Source organism: Carassius gibelio, chromosome B1 (genome assembly GCF_023724105.1).
Source record: "Carassius gibelio isolate Cgi1373 ecotype wild population from Czech Republic chromosome B1, carGib1.2-hapl.c, whole genome shotgun sequence".
Classification (NCBI taxonomy): Eukaryota; Metazoa; Chordata; class Actinopteri; order Cypriniformes; family Cyprinidae; genus Carassius; species Carassius gibelio.
The window spans coordinates 31,083,391-31,101,394 of record NC_068396.1 but is presented as its reverse complement, the minus strand read 5'-3'; the positions used below and the strand labels follow the sequence as shown (position 1 = coordinate 31,101,394).

At 35.5% G+C, this 18,004-nt stretch overlaps 1 protein-coding gene across 3 annotated transcripts; it reads right to left on the bottom strand.

The window, feature by feature from the left end:
* Positions 1–4,465: 4,465 nt before the first annotated feature.
* LOC127949241 (RING finger protein 150) lies at positions 4,466–17,990 on the bottom strand. Of its 3 annotated transcripts, none has more exons than XR_008152269.1 (8): positions 17,330–17,990; positions 12,752–13,002; positions 12,601–12,672; positions 12,010–12,092; positions 11,098–11,194; positions 10,818–11,010; positions 8,756–8,908; positions 4,466–4,742 (listed from the first exon to the last, which is right to left on the bottom strand). XR_008152269.1 is itself a non-coding variant. In XM_052546282.1 (7 exons), the coding sequence occupies exons 1-7, from the start codon at positions 17,772–17,774 to the stop codon at positions 8,808–8,810; spliced, it is 1,242 nt and encodes a 413-aa protein (XP_052402242.1). In that variant the 5' UTR covers positions 17,775–17,990; the 3' UTR covers positions 5,275–8,807. The 3 variants fall into 3 exon arrangements, 1 of the variants encoding a protein (XP_052402242.1); XR_008152270.1 differs by having other exon boundaries at positions 4,466–4,737; XM_052546282.1 differs by lacking the exon at positions 4,466–4,742 and having other exon boundaries at positions 5,275–8,908.
* Between the last annotated feature and the right edge of the window lie 14 nt (positions 17,991–18,004).

The following is an 18,004-nucleotide window of genomic DNA, read 5'->3' as shown; positions in this document are numbered from 1 at the left end:
GCAAATGCTCATGTAGAACGGAAACGGGTGTGTGAAACTGAGAGCCATCGCAGACAATAAGATGTCTGGATTTCATTAACATACAGACATAACAGGAAAAAACTGCTTTCATTGCGGGCATGTAAACTGAGACATGATTAAAGGCTTGAGTTTAGGATGTTTGAGGTTTATTCAGCTGCTACTTTGTTACTGCCATGCTGCAATAAACTTCATGTCTTACAGTATTATAGATTTTAACATGTGAGGGACATGTACAATCTTTGTTATTATAGTATTATTTACAATCTGTTTTGTATGTATAGCTTGTATTTATGTATTTTAAAATTGTCAGTTGTAATTTTAGTTTATGTAGTTTGCAATACTATATTTTATTCATATTTTTGAATTCAATTTTATTTATTTACATTTTTTACATTTCATTTTTAATTTTATGTCATTATGTAGTTTTATTTTAGTATGTACTGATATTTTATATATATATGGTTTAAGTTTTTACATGCTTTGGTATATTAACAAAATGAAATAAAAATGTCTTTCTTTCATTAGTATTTCATCTTGAACACTTCGGTTAAGTGGGTTCTGTTGGCATCTATTCACAAACTATTTGATTTGTTTTAGTTTATCTATATAACACGTGAAGTGGGAGACAGTTATGCATATTGTGCCTCCACCAGAGGGCAGTATGTCTTTGGGTAATACTTGGACTAATATTCTGAACTGTAGCCATAACATATGCAGTGAAGCATCTGTAAAGACCAGAGCAGACGTTGATTCGAATGAGTCGGTTCATCCTTAAAACCGATTCTTCTCATATGCAGAGTTGGAATGTTCGATTCTTTCTAATGAATCGATTCTCTCTAAATGGTTCGATCTCTCATTTGAAAACGTTGGAAGGTCCGGTTAATGTAACTTCATTAATGATTCACGTATTATACTATTGTCCATGCATTTAGTAACTGCAGCGTGGTTAGGCTTTCTCTTTTTGTTTGTACATGTGCTTGAAATGTTCTTCACGACGATGCCACAGAACAACCTTTATTATTATTATTATTATTATTATTTTTATGATCTTACCTTTTTCTAATCTGAAGATCCTTCTTTCAACACAGAAACTTTTGTGAAACAGAAAGGTTGATGCTTGAAGCTTGTTTAACTAGTTTTTTGACTGAATATCTTGTAGCTTGACAAACTACAGTTTCACAGTAACTTCTCAAACTCTCTTTCATAGATTTTAAGTTATGTAATGTGTTATTAAAAGACAGTTTGCAGAGAGAGAGAGAGAGAGTGTGTTGCAATACTAAGGGTCATGCTGGACTGAAGAACTCAGTTTTTGGCAGCTGCATCAGCCACATTATTGACGTTGGATTGGTGGATGTTACAAAATAATTTCCTTTATGTTCCACTAAGGAAAGAAACTCATGTCTGAAACAACTTGACTGATTGACGACTCAATTTTCATACAAACCCGAAAGTTGGGACACTGTACAAATAGGGAATAAAAACAGAATGCAATGTTTTGGAAGTTTCAAATGTCAATATTTCATTCAGAATACAACATAGATGACATATCAAATGTTTAAACTGGGAAAATGTATCAATTTTAGGGACAAATAAGTTGATTTTAAATTTCAAGGCATCAACACATCTCAAAAACGTTGGGACAAGACCATGTTTACCACTGTGTGGCATCCCCTCTTCTTTTTATAACAGTCTGCAAACGTCTGGGGACTGCTTAAGTTTAGGAATAGGAATGTTGTCCCATTCTTGTCTAATACAGGCTTCTAGTTGCTCAACTGTCTTAGGTCTTCTTTGTCACATCTTCCTCTTTATGATGCGCCAAATGTTTTCAATCGGTGAAAGATCTGGACTGTAGGCTGACCATTTCAGTACCCGGATCCTTCTTCTACACAGCCATGATGTTGTAATTGATGCAGTATGTGGTCTGGCATTGTCATGTTGGAAAATGCAAGGTCTTCCCTGAAAGAGTCGACGTCTGTATGGGAGCATATGTTATTCTAGAACTTGGATATACCTTTCAGCATTGATGGTGCTCATCTTTCCAGTTGTGTAAGCTGCCCATGCCACACACACTCATGTAACCCCATACCATCAGAGATGCAGGCTTCTGAACTGAGCGCTGATAACAACTTGGGTTGTCCTTGTCCTCTTTAGTCCGGATGAAATGTTAGTCCGGATGAAATGTTTTCCAAAAAGAACTTCACATTTAGATTTGTCTGACCACAGAACAGTTTTCGACTTTGTCACAGTCCATTTTAAATGAGCCTTGTCCCAGAGAAAACACCTGCGCTTCTGGATCATGTTTAGATATGGCTTCTTTTTTGACATATAGAGATTTAGCCAGCAACGGTGAATGGCACGGTGGATTGTATTCACCAATGTTTTCTGGAAGTATTCCTGAGCCCATGTTGTGATTTCCATTACAGTGGTATTCCTGTATGTGATGCTGTGCCGTCTAAGGGCCGAAGATCACAGGCATCCAGTATGGTTTTACGGCCTTGGCCCTTACGCACAGAGATTAATCCAGATTCTCTGAATCTTTAGATTTCAAACTCTGTGCAATTTTCAAACTCTGTGCAATTTTTCTCTGAGAAACTCCTGTCTGATATTGCTCCACTATTTTTCGCCGCAGCATTGGGGGAATTGGTGATCCTCTGCCCATCTTGACTTCTGAGAGACACTGCCACACTGAGAGGGTCTTTTTATACCCAATCATGTTACCAATTGACCTAATAAGTTGCAGATTGGTCGTCCAGCTGTTCCATATATGTGCATTTAACTTTTCCGGCCTCTTATTGATACCTATCCCAACTTTTATGGAATGTGCAAGTCTCATGAAATCCAACATGAGCCAATATTTGGCATGACATCACTTTCACGTCTCACTTTCGACATCTTTTCGACACTTTTCTATATTCTATTGTAAATAAAAGATAAGTTTATAAGATTTGTAAATTATTCCATTCCTTTCTTACTCACAATTTATACAGTGTCCCAACTTTTTTGGAATCGGGTTTGTATTTAGGTTGCTGGTCCTTTAAATGCCAGTGAATCAGGGTAATAGAATCACTTGGGAACTTTCTTGGGCGTTTCTGAGGAGAAGACAAAACCTTTTTTGGAGTTTTCCATTGAAGAGTCCAGAAGAGGATCTCAGTCAGTAACACAACACTGGATATCCTGATAGCAGAGAACCGGCAGGGACACGTTGAGACAAGTTACTGACAGCCAACACAAAATGACAAAAAGCACATGATCCAAAATTGGCAGGACATCTAGATTATTTGCTGCCAATTGGCATTTAATTTAATAGGGGAAATCTGGTTTGCACATTGCAGGGAACGTCCATAACCATCGAATAACAAAGCGAGATCATGAGGAGGGTGGCTGTGGTAGGTCTGTAATGAGGAACAGGTTGGAAATCCAGGCCACAGTTTTGGGTTGGATCAAACAAGTGGAAAAGCTATCACAGATGAACCTACAAACCTAACGTTGTGTTTGCAGATCAGAAAAAACTGCTAAACAGCCGAAGACATCATACATGTGTTTAATACTGATTCTTTCTGAGATCAGGAAATGCGCTGGTATCCACCCAAACAGTCGCGCCACGGCTAAAAACTTTTCCTCGAAGGAGGGTGAGGCACATCCTGAATGACATTAAATGTGATGTCTCAAACGCCAAAGTAAATAAGACACTAAGTAGATATTCTGAAGAAGACATGAGGGGCTCTTGTGTATCCGAAACTTTCTGATGACACAGTTTCTGAGCTATTCAGTCTTTTAGGGACAGGTTAATGTTAGGACAGCAACTAAAATAAGGTGACCTGTTGCATGAAGCCAGTTTCGGTTTTTACCCAGGTAAGTTTGCATTTAGTTTGACTAAACTCGTTGAGTTTTAAGGCTCAGAAAGGTAGGTTGGTTTTGATTGCATTTTGTGTGCAATTTTGTATGGTTTTTTTATGTTGTGGGTTACATATAGCACTAATAATTAATAATAATTTAACAACAACAACAACAATAATACTGGTATACAATTCTCCAAAAATAACAATATGACAAATAGAAAAAAGTAACCATTGCAAATCAAAACGATAATATATTATTACAAAATACATTACAAAAATATAATAAAAAATATGAGAACCTATATAAAACTGCACTATGAATGAATATTAATTAAAAAATTTTTTTTATTTATTTTTATATAATATTACGTTTATATATATTTTAATTAAATATAAATATAATATTTTCTTAACATATGACATTTAAAAAAAATTCTATAATTTTCACACATCTTGTATATACAATAATTACAATATTCTGATGTTATTTTATGCATTTGCGTTTGGAGATGAATCTTTATCCTTAATTATTCCTACAATTTTGCTTTTAAGGGTCATTTTGAGCTGAAATTATGTGCATTCTGCAAACATTGCAAGTGCAAATGTTGAGTTGGAGTTTTATTAAGATTCATTCTGAGATGAACATTAACTCACGTGTTTCTGCTTTACTGTTAAAAGGAAGTCAGAAAGCAGTCATCCCCAGGCCTCTTTTATCATCTTCTTCTTTCATCCGTGGTTATGCTCTGTTGACACAGCTTTGTCCTTGTGTTTAATGGTTTCCTGCAGCTGGCTGACACACATGAAGATCCATACGGCACGTTTAAGAGTCCAGTCTGTCATCTTTATGGTAACTATTGCTTGGAAACAGCAGCGTTTTCTGTGCTGATGGAAAGCATTAGAGGAAGACAAATGACAGGTGTGCAACCATTCAGTCATTAAAGCACAGACACCTTGAAATAAAACGACAAGATTAACTAGATTTACACTGATGTTCTTCTCCGTGTTCTTGGCTGAAAAACATGTATATAAAACAGTTTTACAGAAGCCATATTCAGCTTCTTTTAAAATCTACAATTAAAAGCTAAGTAAAACCACTTGAGTTTAGATGCTTGATCAAGTATTGTACCTGTATCTTTTCTACATTACAGAAGTCACTTCATCTTTAAACGCTCTGATCAGACTTCCTCACAAACGAGATGAAGTGCTTTCACGAACATGTTTAACTGGCCACAAACAAGAAGTAAGAATACGATCCCTTTAACTTGTAAAACATGGAAGTGGTAAAATACTGAGAAACTGTGCAAAAGGTGAACCGAGATGGCTAGACGGTCGCATAAAAAAAGTACAGAGAGCTGTGGCCAGCATTAAATATCCAATCAGATTTTAAGGTATTTAAGAGAGTGGCAACTGAATATTTATCACAATTATGATTTTATTGCACTGACTTCAAAAACCACATTCACAAACCATGAAAGACATTTGGTGCACGTTCAGGAAGGTTATCAACCAAATGCTAATGATGTACAGCAGCATGGATAGCATCCAATCGTTTCACAAGAAAACGGATATACATATACAGAATGTGCTTGATACATGAGAGCTATCAGGTCCAGTGCATGACAGAAACACTGACACAGCAGTCAGACAAACACTCGACGGTGTCTACAACCGCACACACTCACTGTGTCCCTTAAAGGGGTCATAGTAGAAATATCGAATTGATGCAAACATAATGCAAAATGTAGCTCGCAACACTTTTTGACCAATCTATGTAAATGTGTCCAAATGCACATGTTTATATATGAAGAGGGCGTTTACATCGTCTTAAAGGCACAGCACGGAAATATTGTACATTAATTTCCCAAGGAGAAAAAAGAAATAACAAATGCGAGGTATGATCACTTTGAAGGATTTGCTAAATTATTCCTAGACATTCCTAGACAGATGGTTTTAAACAATGAAAACACACTGGGCCGGATTCACAAAACATACTTAAGAATATAATTCTACTTAACTTTAGAAAAATAAAAAGTTTAGAATATTTTGTAAAAACTTATTGAGTTCTGAACTCCGATCAAGCCTGTGGCAACAATATTGTGTGCTTTTTCAGATAAGAACAATGTCTGCTTTTAAAATAATTAATTGCACTTTTTTAACAATTACAAACTCTTAGAATTCATTATTAGAATTTTCATAGTTTTCAAGAACTGCACAATTTTTCAAAATAACATTTATTATTAGAATTTTCATAATTTGTCTCAAGAATTGCACATTTTATCACGATTCTTATGAACTTATAATTTATCATTAGTATGTTTGGATTTCTTCTCAAGAATTGCACATTTTTCAAAACTTCTTAGAATTTAATTTATTATTATTTCTTTTTAATTTTGTGAATCCAGCCCACTGTTGTCAAGTAGTTTGTGCATGGTTGTTTAATAAGCACAGAGTCATAAGTGCTTAACAATCTAATCTATTAAAATTCCTCTAAACACTCATCTCATACATGCTAGACAATAAAATCTGCAGATCTCAGGGAAATCTCATGTGCTTTTTGGCTGACAGATGCCTTTATGTTAAATATTACCGAGTATGAATATGAGGATCACAGACCCCAGCGCTATGTCCCGATATTCATCAGACTTTCCCGCTGCAGCAAAATACCTCATTAAATGACTAATAATTCATAATAACATCATCTTAATGAATAGTTTTTTAAATAAATATTTGAAGTTAGCAGACTGACTGAAAGTCTGCATTCAACATCGACACGCTATGATATCTCTATACTGGAAAGCTATTCAGTAAAATAATAATAATTATGATAATAAAACATGAATATTTAAAAGGGGTGTTGTTTATCTTCATACAGTATGTGTCTTTTGTTTTTGGCTTTTTTCTTTCATAGAAAAATAAACCCTTTGATATCAAAATAACCTGTCAGTAGTCTTTTGCTTTCCTATTGTGCATCAGAGAAAGCAAACAGTTGTATCAAACAGGTCTGTTAGCCATATGCTAACCTTCTGCAAAAGTGTGGTGAGCTGTTTAAATGCTATCTTTTATTACTGGCCTGCAACGTTTTATGGTCATTATCCATTGTTTGGACAAACCGGTAGCATCTGCGCCACAAGATGCTCAGATCAATTCAGCTGCTCTGACTGATATTCAGTTTGGTGTTGCAATAAATACGCACTTTATCTTTAGCAAGGAGTAAAGCAATGATGTCCGCGGATATAATGTTGAAATCCTAAATGCCGCAGTTCCTTTTTAAAGAAATAGAAACTCAGCACGTCAATGCCAGAGAATATTACAAAAATGGCCACATGCACACTGCAGGAGTCAGGAAGTGACAAGTACAGCACTGTGCATCACATGTGAATGAATCGACACGCTTGACTCACTGTCTTCATAATGGAAACTAGCTGACTGCATATTAAAAAAAACGTAAACTATACACTTTATACTGACAAATGTTTTTAAATATAGCATGTGAAAAAGATTACAATACTGCATTTCTGTCAAATGACAGAGAGTGGCATCAATAATATTATATAATATTGATTTAATGTAGTGTAAATGATATTAAACTTCAACTTTGACAATCAAGTCCCTGGAATCAGTAGTTGTTCATTTAAGTACGGAGTACAATCAAATAATTTATTAAGAAATATTAGATTTTTTAAATAAAAATGCTTTTGATATTAAAATCCTAATATCAATCAAGCATAGTACAGTGGGATACCGTAATGCATGCAGTGTGCTCTGTAGCATAAAGAAAACAATCATGCTATTCACCATTTTTTTGCTTGCAATATTAAGTCAGGAGGATTCTGATTGGCTGTCAATATTTTATTACATATGAAACCAAAAATATATATATATATATATATATCGTTTAAAAGTGATTCCAAGAATGATATTGTGCTATTCTCATACAATTACGATTAATTATTATTTTTTGGATTTTTATATTTTGACAACAAACTGCAATGGAAACATAATTATAAAATTAAAATGTATGTAAAAACTGCCTTGTTCTATTTCAATATTTATGTATGATATATGAGTTCAACTGATTATTAAATCAACTTTCAGTGTTCAGTTTTCGACTAAGTGAAAAACTAGATTGGGTATCAATGGTATCTTTCTGTAAATAATTCATTTTGGTGCATCACTAATAGTTATTATCTTGCGTGTGAATGGGCCTTTAGTTATTTTTGACATTCCACACTGTAACTAATTTCCAGCTAAATGAAATAGTGTATAATGCATGCAGGTTTGAATATGACATGAATATTTAGTGGTCACTTAGGTTGAATTTGAATGCAGTTGTCTGTGTATTTAGCAGTGTGCATGTGGCCTAGCAGAACAGATGACAGCACTTAGTCAAGACAAAATGAGCGGAAAGTATCTGCATTTGTGGCATTGTGATTGACAAACAGTGCTGTGACACATTGTGACTGGACAGGGCTGCTGAAACACTCATCGTGTCATAAGCTGGGTTTCTGGGTTCACTGTGGTGTGAGCTGAAACATAACATTTGAGGAGATGCAAGAATAGCACTGGTGATACTTCACAAGGAGATCTGACACTGGACCACATGAACTGCTGGTTACAGCACACACAAACCGCTTTACACACTTCATTGACGCATTACATATATATTCATTTTGGAATATCCTGGTGTATACTGGCAGTGATCCCATAGGGAAGTTGAAACAGTCAACATTTTTTGGAAACATTGTTTGTAGGACCATGTGGCTTTTCCAGTCTGGTAACACAAGCTTGGGACAGAAGACATTGAGTGCAATACAGCCAGAGGAAGAGAACAAGCAAGCTGTTTTTTTGTTGTTGCAGCGATTGAGACCATGAGGTCAGAAAAGGAGGTTGCACACCTGTATTGCTATTGCTTGTGTTCTTTTATTGTCCTGTTCTGTTTATGGCACTTCAAGACTTCACATCGTCCTGTTCTGGATCGGACTGGACGAGCTCCACTGGCCTGATGAGTGAGGTGTCTGAATCCGTGCTCATGGACGACTGGTGCTCACCTGAAACAACACAAAACATTCAGGACCAGCGCTGTTTTATCACCAAACCTGGTGCCAGGTGTTGTTTCTGAACTGGAATGAAAACGTTAACGAGATTTGTATGGAAGCTTGTTTTTGCGATCAAATAAAAAAGAAAATTACAATTACGCAATTGAAATGATGCAATATAATTGAGCAATTCTGACAAAAGAAAGTCTGAAATTGTGAGATATAAACTCGTAATTGTGAGATATGAACTCGCAAGTTTGACAAAAAGTCAGAATTGCGAAATATAAACCTAGAATTGTCCCATGAACTTGTAATTTGGAGAAAAAAGTAAAAATTGCAAAATATAAACTCATTATAAAAAAAAGTCATAACTATGATATATACTCAAGTCTTTGTGAGAAAAGAACACGTAATATTAAGAAAGTCAAAATTGCAAGATTTAAACTCAGAATAGTGAGATATGCACTCGCAAGTTTAAGAAAAAGTCAGAATTGCGAAGTATCAACCCAGAATTATGATATGAACTCGCAATTTTGCAAGATATGAACATGCTATGAACTTGTGAGTTCATTTCTCGCAAATCTGAGTTAAAATCATTTTAAATTCAAGATTTAAACTCAGATGTGCTAGAGATAACATTTTCAGAATTGTGAGATATAAAGTCAGATTGGCAAAATATTAAACTTGTAATTTTGAGAAAAAAAAGTGAGAATAACAAGATATAAACTCAGAAATGTGAGATATGAATGTGTAATTTTGAAATAAATTCAGAGTAGCAAATTATAAAACCAGAAATGCATATGAAGTCGCAATCTTTAGAAAAAAGTCAAACTGTGAGATAAAAACTCAATTTTGAGAAAAAGTCAACTACGTGATTTAAACTCAGAATTAATTTTAGGTCATAAAATTGCAATTTTGACAAAAATTACAGAAATTAAAGACATAAATTCAGAATTGCTTTTTATTTTTGTGAAATAAAGTTGCATTAATGTTTTTTAGAGATTTCAGAGCTTCGGTTGTTGGAAAAATGTCTTGGAACAGTAAACAAGACACATGGTGAAGTTTTATGGTGTTTTTTGTTCTGTCTGGAGTTTTTATAGTCAGCGGCAGCAGACCAAAGTTATAAATCTAGTCTCCTTATCTAACTAAATATGACCTGATATGAGCTACAGAAGCAGCACGGGATAGGAGAAAATGGAGAACCAGGACAGGCTGTGCTTTTATTTACTGCCGGTACCAAAAAAATGACCTACATATGTGAGAGCTGAAAGTAGACCACATGTAAGATGACTGATACGGACTAAAATAACCAAATCCACATTCAAGAGAAGTGTAGGTCAATGTGAGAGAGGGGAATTTCACCCTGGAACTACAATTCCTCTTATATTTGTTCTTTCTAAGCATTACTTATACAGATCCTTGTTTTTATTAGGAGAATAATTCCATCTTAATGGATTCCTCTTCTGAGTTTCATTTTATACAGTCACTGAAAACCCCACTGAAATAAGAAAGTGAAGGTCCATATATTGTTCCCACTTCTATGAAACATTGAATTTCTATACAGCTGTAGGATGTTTAAAATTCATTTTACACAGACTACACTCAAATATAGCAATTCCACAACCAGAAAAATGTATAAAAATGACCATTGATTGCATGAACTCTAGCCCTGGTAATGACCTTTTTAAAATTGGCTACTGAAAATTCAGCTTTGCATAAAAAAAAAAAAAAAAAAATTTTAATAGAAAAATAGAAAAATGATTATATACAATATTCATAGATTATTTATATGTTATACAATCCTTTTATTTTTATTTTCATAAAATACCTTGAGAAAAACGAAACTTCTTTTCTCAACAAAAGGTTTATGTAAGGAAAGTTGTTTTCTTGATAATGCACAGACTGGATGGTTCATACTCACTGCTGGCGATGTGCAGGAAGGCGTCCATCTGATGGTAAATGTGTGACAGGCCTATTGTTCTGACAGCTGGGTCCAGGACCACCGAGCTCTCGCCCACGGAGACCTCGCTAGCGCCCGTCACAGGGTTGGTGGGCGGCCCGCTGACAGACAGCTCATAATCAGGAGGGATGTCATCAGAACAGTCTGCACTGGGCTGTTTGAACAGAAAACTACAGCGTCATTAAAGAGCAAAACACAAGCTTACATGCAAGTCTCATGGATACAGTAGCGTCTACTTTACCGGGATGCCCAGGGCCTTTAGGATGTTCATTTTGCACATGGGACAGGTTCTGTGGTCCTGTAGCCACGGGTCCACACAGTTCTTGTGGAAGACATGACTGACAACAACAACAACAACACCACAGTGACATTAAACAGTTAGAGACACATTTTACTCTTATTTTTAATGCATTTTAACCAAATTAATATGGACATTGTATTGGCTTCTTTAGCAAGTAAATTAAATAAAAAACACAAAAAATAAATAAAACTGATACATTATTGGTTGAACAACAGATCATCCAGTTTTTAATGTCTTTAGATGCCTACAGACTAATTAGCATTAATTTTCAACTAATTTGTTAGCAGAAATTATTTTATAATTTTTGCTTTTTGACTCAGTAATTAAATCATAAACAACAACAACAAAGATCATTTAAGACTATTTAATAATACACCAGAAAAATCATGGGCCGGCTCTGGTGTAACGCTCAAAAAGTATATGCTTTTTTGTTGTAAATACAATTATTGAATTAAAGACTGATGCATTAAGACAAAGCGTTTCAATAACGGTAATGTGTCGTCTGTTGATCCCACAGATACTTCCAGTTTCAGCATTTTCATAGATTTTTAAAGAAGTATTTTCATCCAGTGTAGAAATAATATGAGCAATGCTTCAGGACGGAGGCCTTTGATTCATTCTGATGCTGCACTATTGAGAAAAACATTAAAAGCTTGACTGTCACACATTAAAACTGAATGGCTTTAGAGGAAGCGCTCATTTAGTTCAATAGTTTTAGACTGAACTTCAATATGAAACTAATGATGAATTCCTTCAGTTTTAGCCTTCAATTTCTCTGAGAATCAGGATTAGTCTTTTTTTAAACTACTTTGCTGATGTCTTATGTGTGTGTGTGTGTGTGTGAAATCTTACCCACACGGCAATATCCGGACAACATCATTAGGTTTGTAGTCTTCGATGCACACTGCGCAGTTATCAAAGTCCGACTCAGTTTCCTAGAAACAGCGGGTCGATGAATAATGTTGTGAAATTCACACGTGTGTGTACACTAACAGGAGATCTCCATTAGAGCTAACGCAGCAGACAGGAACTTACAGTCATAAAACACACATAATGAGATCAAATCACCGGTCACACTACAGATATCACACATTTCGATCCTATATATCATTTCCTCTTGCAATAAGATGTCAGTATGGCAGGAAATGACCTCATGTTTTGCAAGAAATTAATACTTTTAAACAGCAAGGATAAATTCAATTCAATGTGATGGTAAAGATGTTTATAATGTTACAAAATATCTATATTTCAAAGAAATGCTATGTGTAGCTTCCTCTTCATTAAAGGATTTTAAAAATGCATCACAGTTTACACTAAAATATGAAGCAGCCTGATATTTCATCAGAACTGTGGCATTATTACTTTGAGTGAATTGCTTAACAGATTTCACATTAATACTCAAATACCAAGACATCGGCCAAAAAAACACAAGAGGAACTGAACCTTGTCCCCCTTCCTGATGGTCCGCACTTGTAATTTACTTATGGCCTTCTTTGCAGCGTCGCTCAATCGCCTCTGCAAAGACAAGAAGTAATCTCTGATTTCTGATTCTCTTTGCTGTCTGAATGCATGCTGTGTAAAACCCAAGCGGCACCTGACTGCGGTCGTGTGCGTTTGCGTAGCGGAAGCGCTGGATGTAGTAGAAGACCAGCCAGGCCAGAGAGATGATCATCAGGACGATGAAGGAGATGGAGACGAACACCACGGATGTGCGGCTGACGTACTGCTGCAGGTTGCGTGTGCCGACAGTGATGTGCATGGTCACGCTTACGTTCTTCTCCAGCAGGGCCAGGATCTCACGACCTCTGGGCTCAGGAATCATGATCGCCACCACATCGCCGGTTCCTAAACCAATGATGATGGGTTCAGTTCTCAAGATGCAGATGACATACTGTACTTCAATGGCATTCAGTGTCAAATCTAGACTCGGCTTGAATTATTTGTTCTCTAGAAAGCTCTGGAGAGGCCTTCGCTTGTATTCTGAACAAACACACAGGCCTTCCTTAAACTGACACCTTTAACAAGACATACTTCATTCTGGATTCTGCTTCAATGAGTCACAGAAAATGAAGAAATAGAAGAAATCAATAATATCTTGTGTGTGTGTGTGTGTGTTATTAAGAGTATTTCCTACAACTAATACTTAATATTTAATAAATTCTGATATTTTCAAGTGATATTATTTCAAGATGATTTAGTATTATTTACATACATTTTAAGGATTTTTATATTTTATTTTTAAATATTTCTATTTTCAGTTAGTATTTTTTTTCATCAGTTTTCATTTTCATTTTAGCTTAAGGCTTTTATGTGTATCATTTTTGTAATCCTCAAATTCCATTATTATTTTAATTTTAGCTTTCGTCACAATAATAATTCAACTTCTTTTATTTCACTTCGTTGTCAAGAACACATTTGATTTGTATATTGTTTTTTTACTTTTTAAGTTAAAGTCAAACATTTTTATTTTATTTTATTTCATTTTTATTTTAGTTAACAAAATTGGTTTTTAATAATCGGGCTTCTTTCAGAAACATACAAAGAAACAAAATAACGAAAAACAGGTGCAAATAGGAGAATTATTTTTACATATTTCAAAAACAGTCCTGAAAAAAAGGAATGAATAAATAAGTAAAAAGATAAATAAATGAATACTACGACTACTGCTTTAAGAATCAATGATAATAAATAAATTAAATATTGATAAATTAATACTACGACTACTACATTAAGAATCAATAAATTAATGATTAAATAAATAAAGTATGTCTGTCTGTAAAATAGAGTATCAGACACACATATGAAGTCATTTTTTCAAACCAAATGGTTAAACTGTACTTGAATTTTGTAATAGCTCTAGTAATACCATTCTGGACTCTGAACTTCTGCTTTGCATCTGAGAAAGCCAGTGACATTATCCTCAAAATCAGCACAAGCTGGAGCTGATAAACATTAACATCTTATCTCTGAGCTGAAGATTTCAACACATTCAGATGGGATGCTCTCCTCAAACTCACATACTTTCAGCGAGTTTCTCAAAACAGCACCATTTCAGATCTGTGATTCCCACAGCAGCAACAACAGCACTGTAAACCCAGGCCAATATCTGGCCCCTCCTCTGCATATCTCCATTACTGATTGATTGTCAACAAAGAAACCAAAAACAAAACCATGAAGAATGACCATGCTGAGTTCCAGACTTTCCATTTATAAACCAGGAACTGGCGCTGATGAACTACAGCTGTGCTGCCGAGGTCAGGATACAGCGATTCATGCTAATAAACACTTTATGGAGCTTCATCAGTAACGACAAGACAGCAGCAGGTCAAGAATATGCATCAATGTATTCAATGGCAGACTTTGACCCACTTCAACTCTTAAATGATAAACATTAGAGGCTAAAAAAGGAGGTTAAATGGATAGTTCACCCAAAGAATTTAAATTCTGACCCACTTCAACTCTTAAATGATAAACATTAGAGGCTAAAAAGGGAGGTTAAATGGATAGTTCACCCAAAGAGTTTAAATTCTGTCATCATTTACTCAAGTTGTTCCAGTCTGCGTGAGTTGCTTTCTTCCATTGAGCACAAAAGAAGTTGATGGTACCCATTGACTTCCACAGTATTTCTTTCCCTAATATGAAAGTCAATTGGAACCAACAATTCAAAATTCTTTAAAATATATTTTAAGGGGAGATTTGGAACAACCTGAGGGTGAGTAATTTCTATTTTTGGATGAACTATGCCGAAAATTAGGTTTCTTCAACTACTTGGCATTAACACACCATTCTTACCTCTTTTAGTAGAACTTCCCTTGTTCTTCACAAACTGTTTTTCTAATAAACCCAGCACTGCGTATTCCAAATACTGTTGGCTTTTTGAGTAAATGCTTTTGTTTGGTAATTTGTTATTAATTGATTTTTTGTGAATATGTTCAAAATGACAAAATGAAATGAACTTTACAACCTATTATCCAGCAGTGCTTATTTCAAAGCTCAAATACAGTTTACAAGACTCATGTAGTGATCAATAAATGATGACAGAAAAATGTATCGGAGAACTGTTCCTGTGACATTAGAAAATAACAACAGCTTTAACCATCATGTGTAGAATAATGTGTTTGGATCATGTTGCTCTTGAATGCCTGACTGACTGCAAGCACTTAAAAACCACAAAGAATTCAGGAAACAAAGGATCGAGAGACAAGAAAACAGTGGGGAAGTGAGAGAGACAGAGAGAACAATATGAACTCTTGATCAGACACAACAGCTTGTCCTGCCCATGATTTCTGCAATTGCAAGACAGATTCTTGCGGTTGAAATGGTGCAATATAACAACTCCCACTAATGTTACCAAACCAAAACATGCACAGACAAGATCTTTGAGAACGTTTTAAATGAATAGTTTACCCACAAGTACAAATTAACTGAAAATTCACTCACTTCAGGCCATCCGAGATGTAGATGAGTTTGGAGAAATGTAGCATTGCATCACGTGCTCACCAGTGGATGCTCTGCAGTGAATGGGTGCCGTCAGAGTCCAAACAGCTGATAAACACATCACAATAATCCACAAGTAATTCTGTAAACATTATAATGCTTCATCCAGTGAAAAAGTCCATCCCCTGTTACTCTCTCACATTAAAATCCACCAACATATTTATTGAAAACATTGATGATATGATTTTTTTCAATGGAGAAAGCAATATTATGCATAGAGAACTCATATTTTTTCAGAAGCAATGATGGTCTGGAGTGGTCTCAATTACTTGTGAATTATTGTGGTGTTTTTATCAGCTGTTTAGACTCTCATTCTGACGGCACCCATTCACTACAGAGCATCCGTTTGTGAGCACGTGATGGAGTGCTACATTCTGCTCCAATTAAGAAACATTGGACTCAATATCTTTAATGCACTGGACTCTATATCTTTAATGCATTAATGAGTTTTTAATGTTAATGAGTTTGAGAGAACATGAGCTTGACTGTCATGATAACAACAACAACAACTACAGACAAATCAAAATATATTTTTCTTTATGATTTTGGGTTGCAGTGTGACCTGGACGTGTTTTTGTGAAAATCCTCCATTGAGCTGAGAAAGCACAAAACAAGCATGAAGTAACCTGCAGTGACTGCTAACGCATTGAGTAACGATGTCGCAACTCAAATAATAAATATAATACTTAGCTGCTTCAGAGTTAGTCAAGGCAAAAATCACAGAAAATATGTGTGTAGACCAATACATTTAGATTATTGAAATAATATAAATCTTACGAGATAGTGGAGTCAAGAGAAGTGTGGACAGTTGGTAAATGTTTGGAAAGTCTGTGCGAAAAAAAAGGGGGATGTTGGGAATGTCATTAATGTGCAATAATATGCCTTGTTTTAGCATTATAGTTTTACTTTTTTATGCATTACAACAATATAATTTATTGTTGTGAAAACAATGTTAAAAAGCAATAAATAAAGTAACTAATGGAATCCTATTGTAAAGTATAACAACGTTGTTGTTTTTTTTGGTGTGCAATATAATGCAATATGAAAATACTGATCCAAAGATGCAAAGGAGGCTTGATACTTGATACAAAGTATGCAAACAGACCATGCAAATTTCAAGAATTTAATGCGTTTTTCCGCATCAGTATACAGTGTATCATAGATGTTAACTATTAATAGCCTGAATGCACTGCAAGTCGCTTTGGATAAAAGCACCTGTTATATGCATAAATGTAAATGTAAATTAATAGTGCAAACAAACTGTGCATTGATGCAATATCCTTGTTATACATTAAAGGAATAGTTAATTCAAAAAGCAATGCAGTCACTATATATTCACCCAATTAACTATCAATAAAAGTTTACAGTTCACCCAAAAATTATCGCTTGCTCACCCTCAAGTTGTTCCAAACTTGTTTGCATTTACCTCTTCTGTTGAACACAAAAGGCAATGATTTGAAGAATGCTAGTAACCAAACAGGTGCATACTTAGTATGAAAAAAAAAATATATACTCAAGTCAATGGCTACTATTTGGTCACACACATTCTTCTAAAAATCCTCTGCATACAGAAATGCATACAGGTTTGGAGCTACTTACTGCATTTTTGGTCAATTAATGGTAACTTTAATGGTCAATTAATGAGTGAATGCACAGGAAAAGCATCTCATCTTACCGTGATGTGGCATAGTAATGGTCTCATTGGAGCCCACATTGAAAATGACCACAGCGGATGCATTGAGAGCAGCAGCCAGTCTAATCTTCTCCCTGTAGGAGCTGTTTCCATTGGCTATCAGTGCTATCCATGGGATGCTGGGATGGGGAAGGAGGAATTTAGTGTTACTGTCACACACCTGTCTGTCCTGCAGAAGGGATGGCATAAACACAAAGCCCCTGGCATCTCTTTTAGGAGAGTGCTCCCCATATCTGCCACATTCACTCTTGTCTGTCTTCATCTCAGATGTGACTGGATCCAGGTAAGTGATGTTGACAAAGGCAGTGTACCATTCCTCCTTCTCTGCCACTGTGAAGTCCAGACACAGCAAATGCATGAAGCAAAACGACAGCAGCCATGTAGACAGGGCAAGACTCCGGCAGGCTTGGGTTAGGGACATTGCCATGTTTACTTAGATGATCCCAAACTAACTGTCTTTATCCTGCCTCTTTTTCAGTATATGATTATGTTCCTTGAGCACGGCATCATTTGGCAACCCCACAACATAATTAAAGAGCAGTCAGACAGAAACATGTACCGGTCCATCGCCGTTGTCCTTTAAAAGTGGCTTATAGATGTAGTCTATCATCATGACGACTGACCCAGCAGCGTTTGCGCTTGTTGTGACGATGTCGG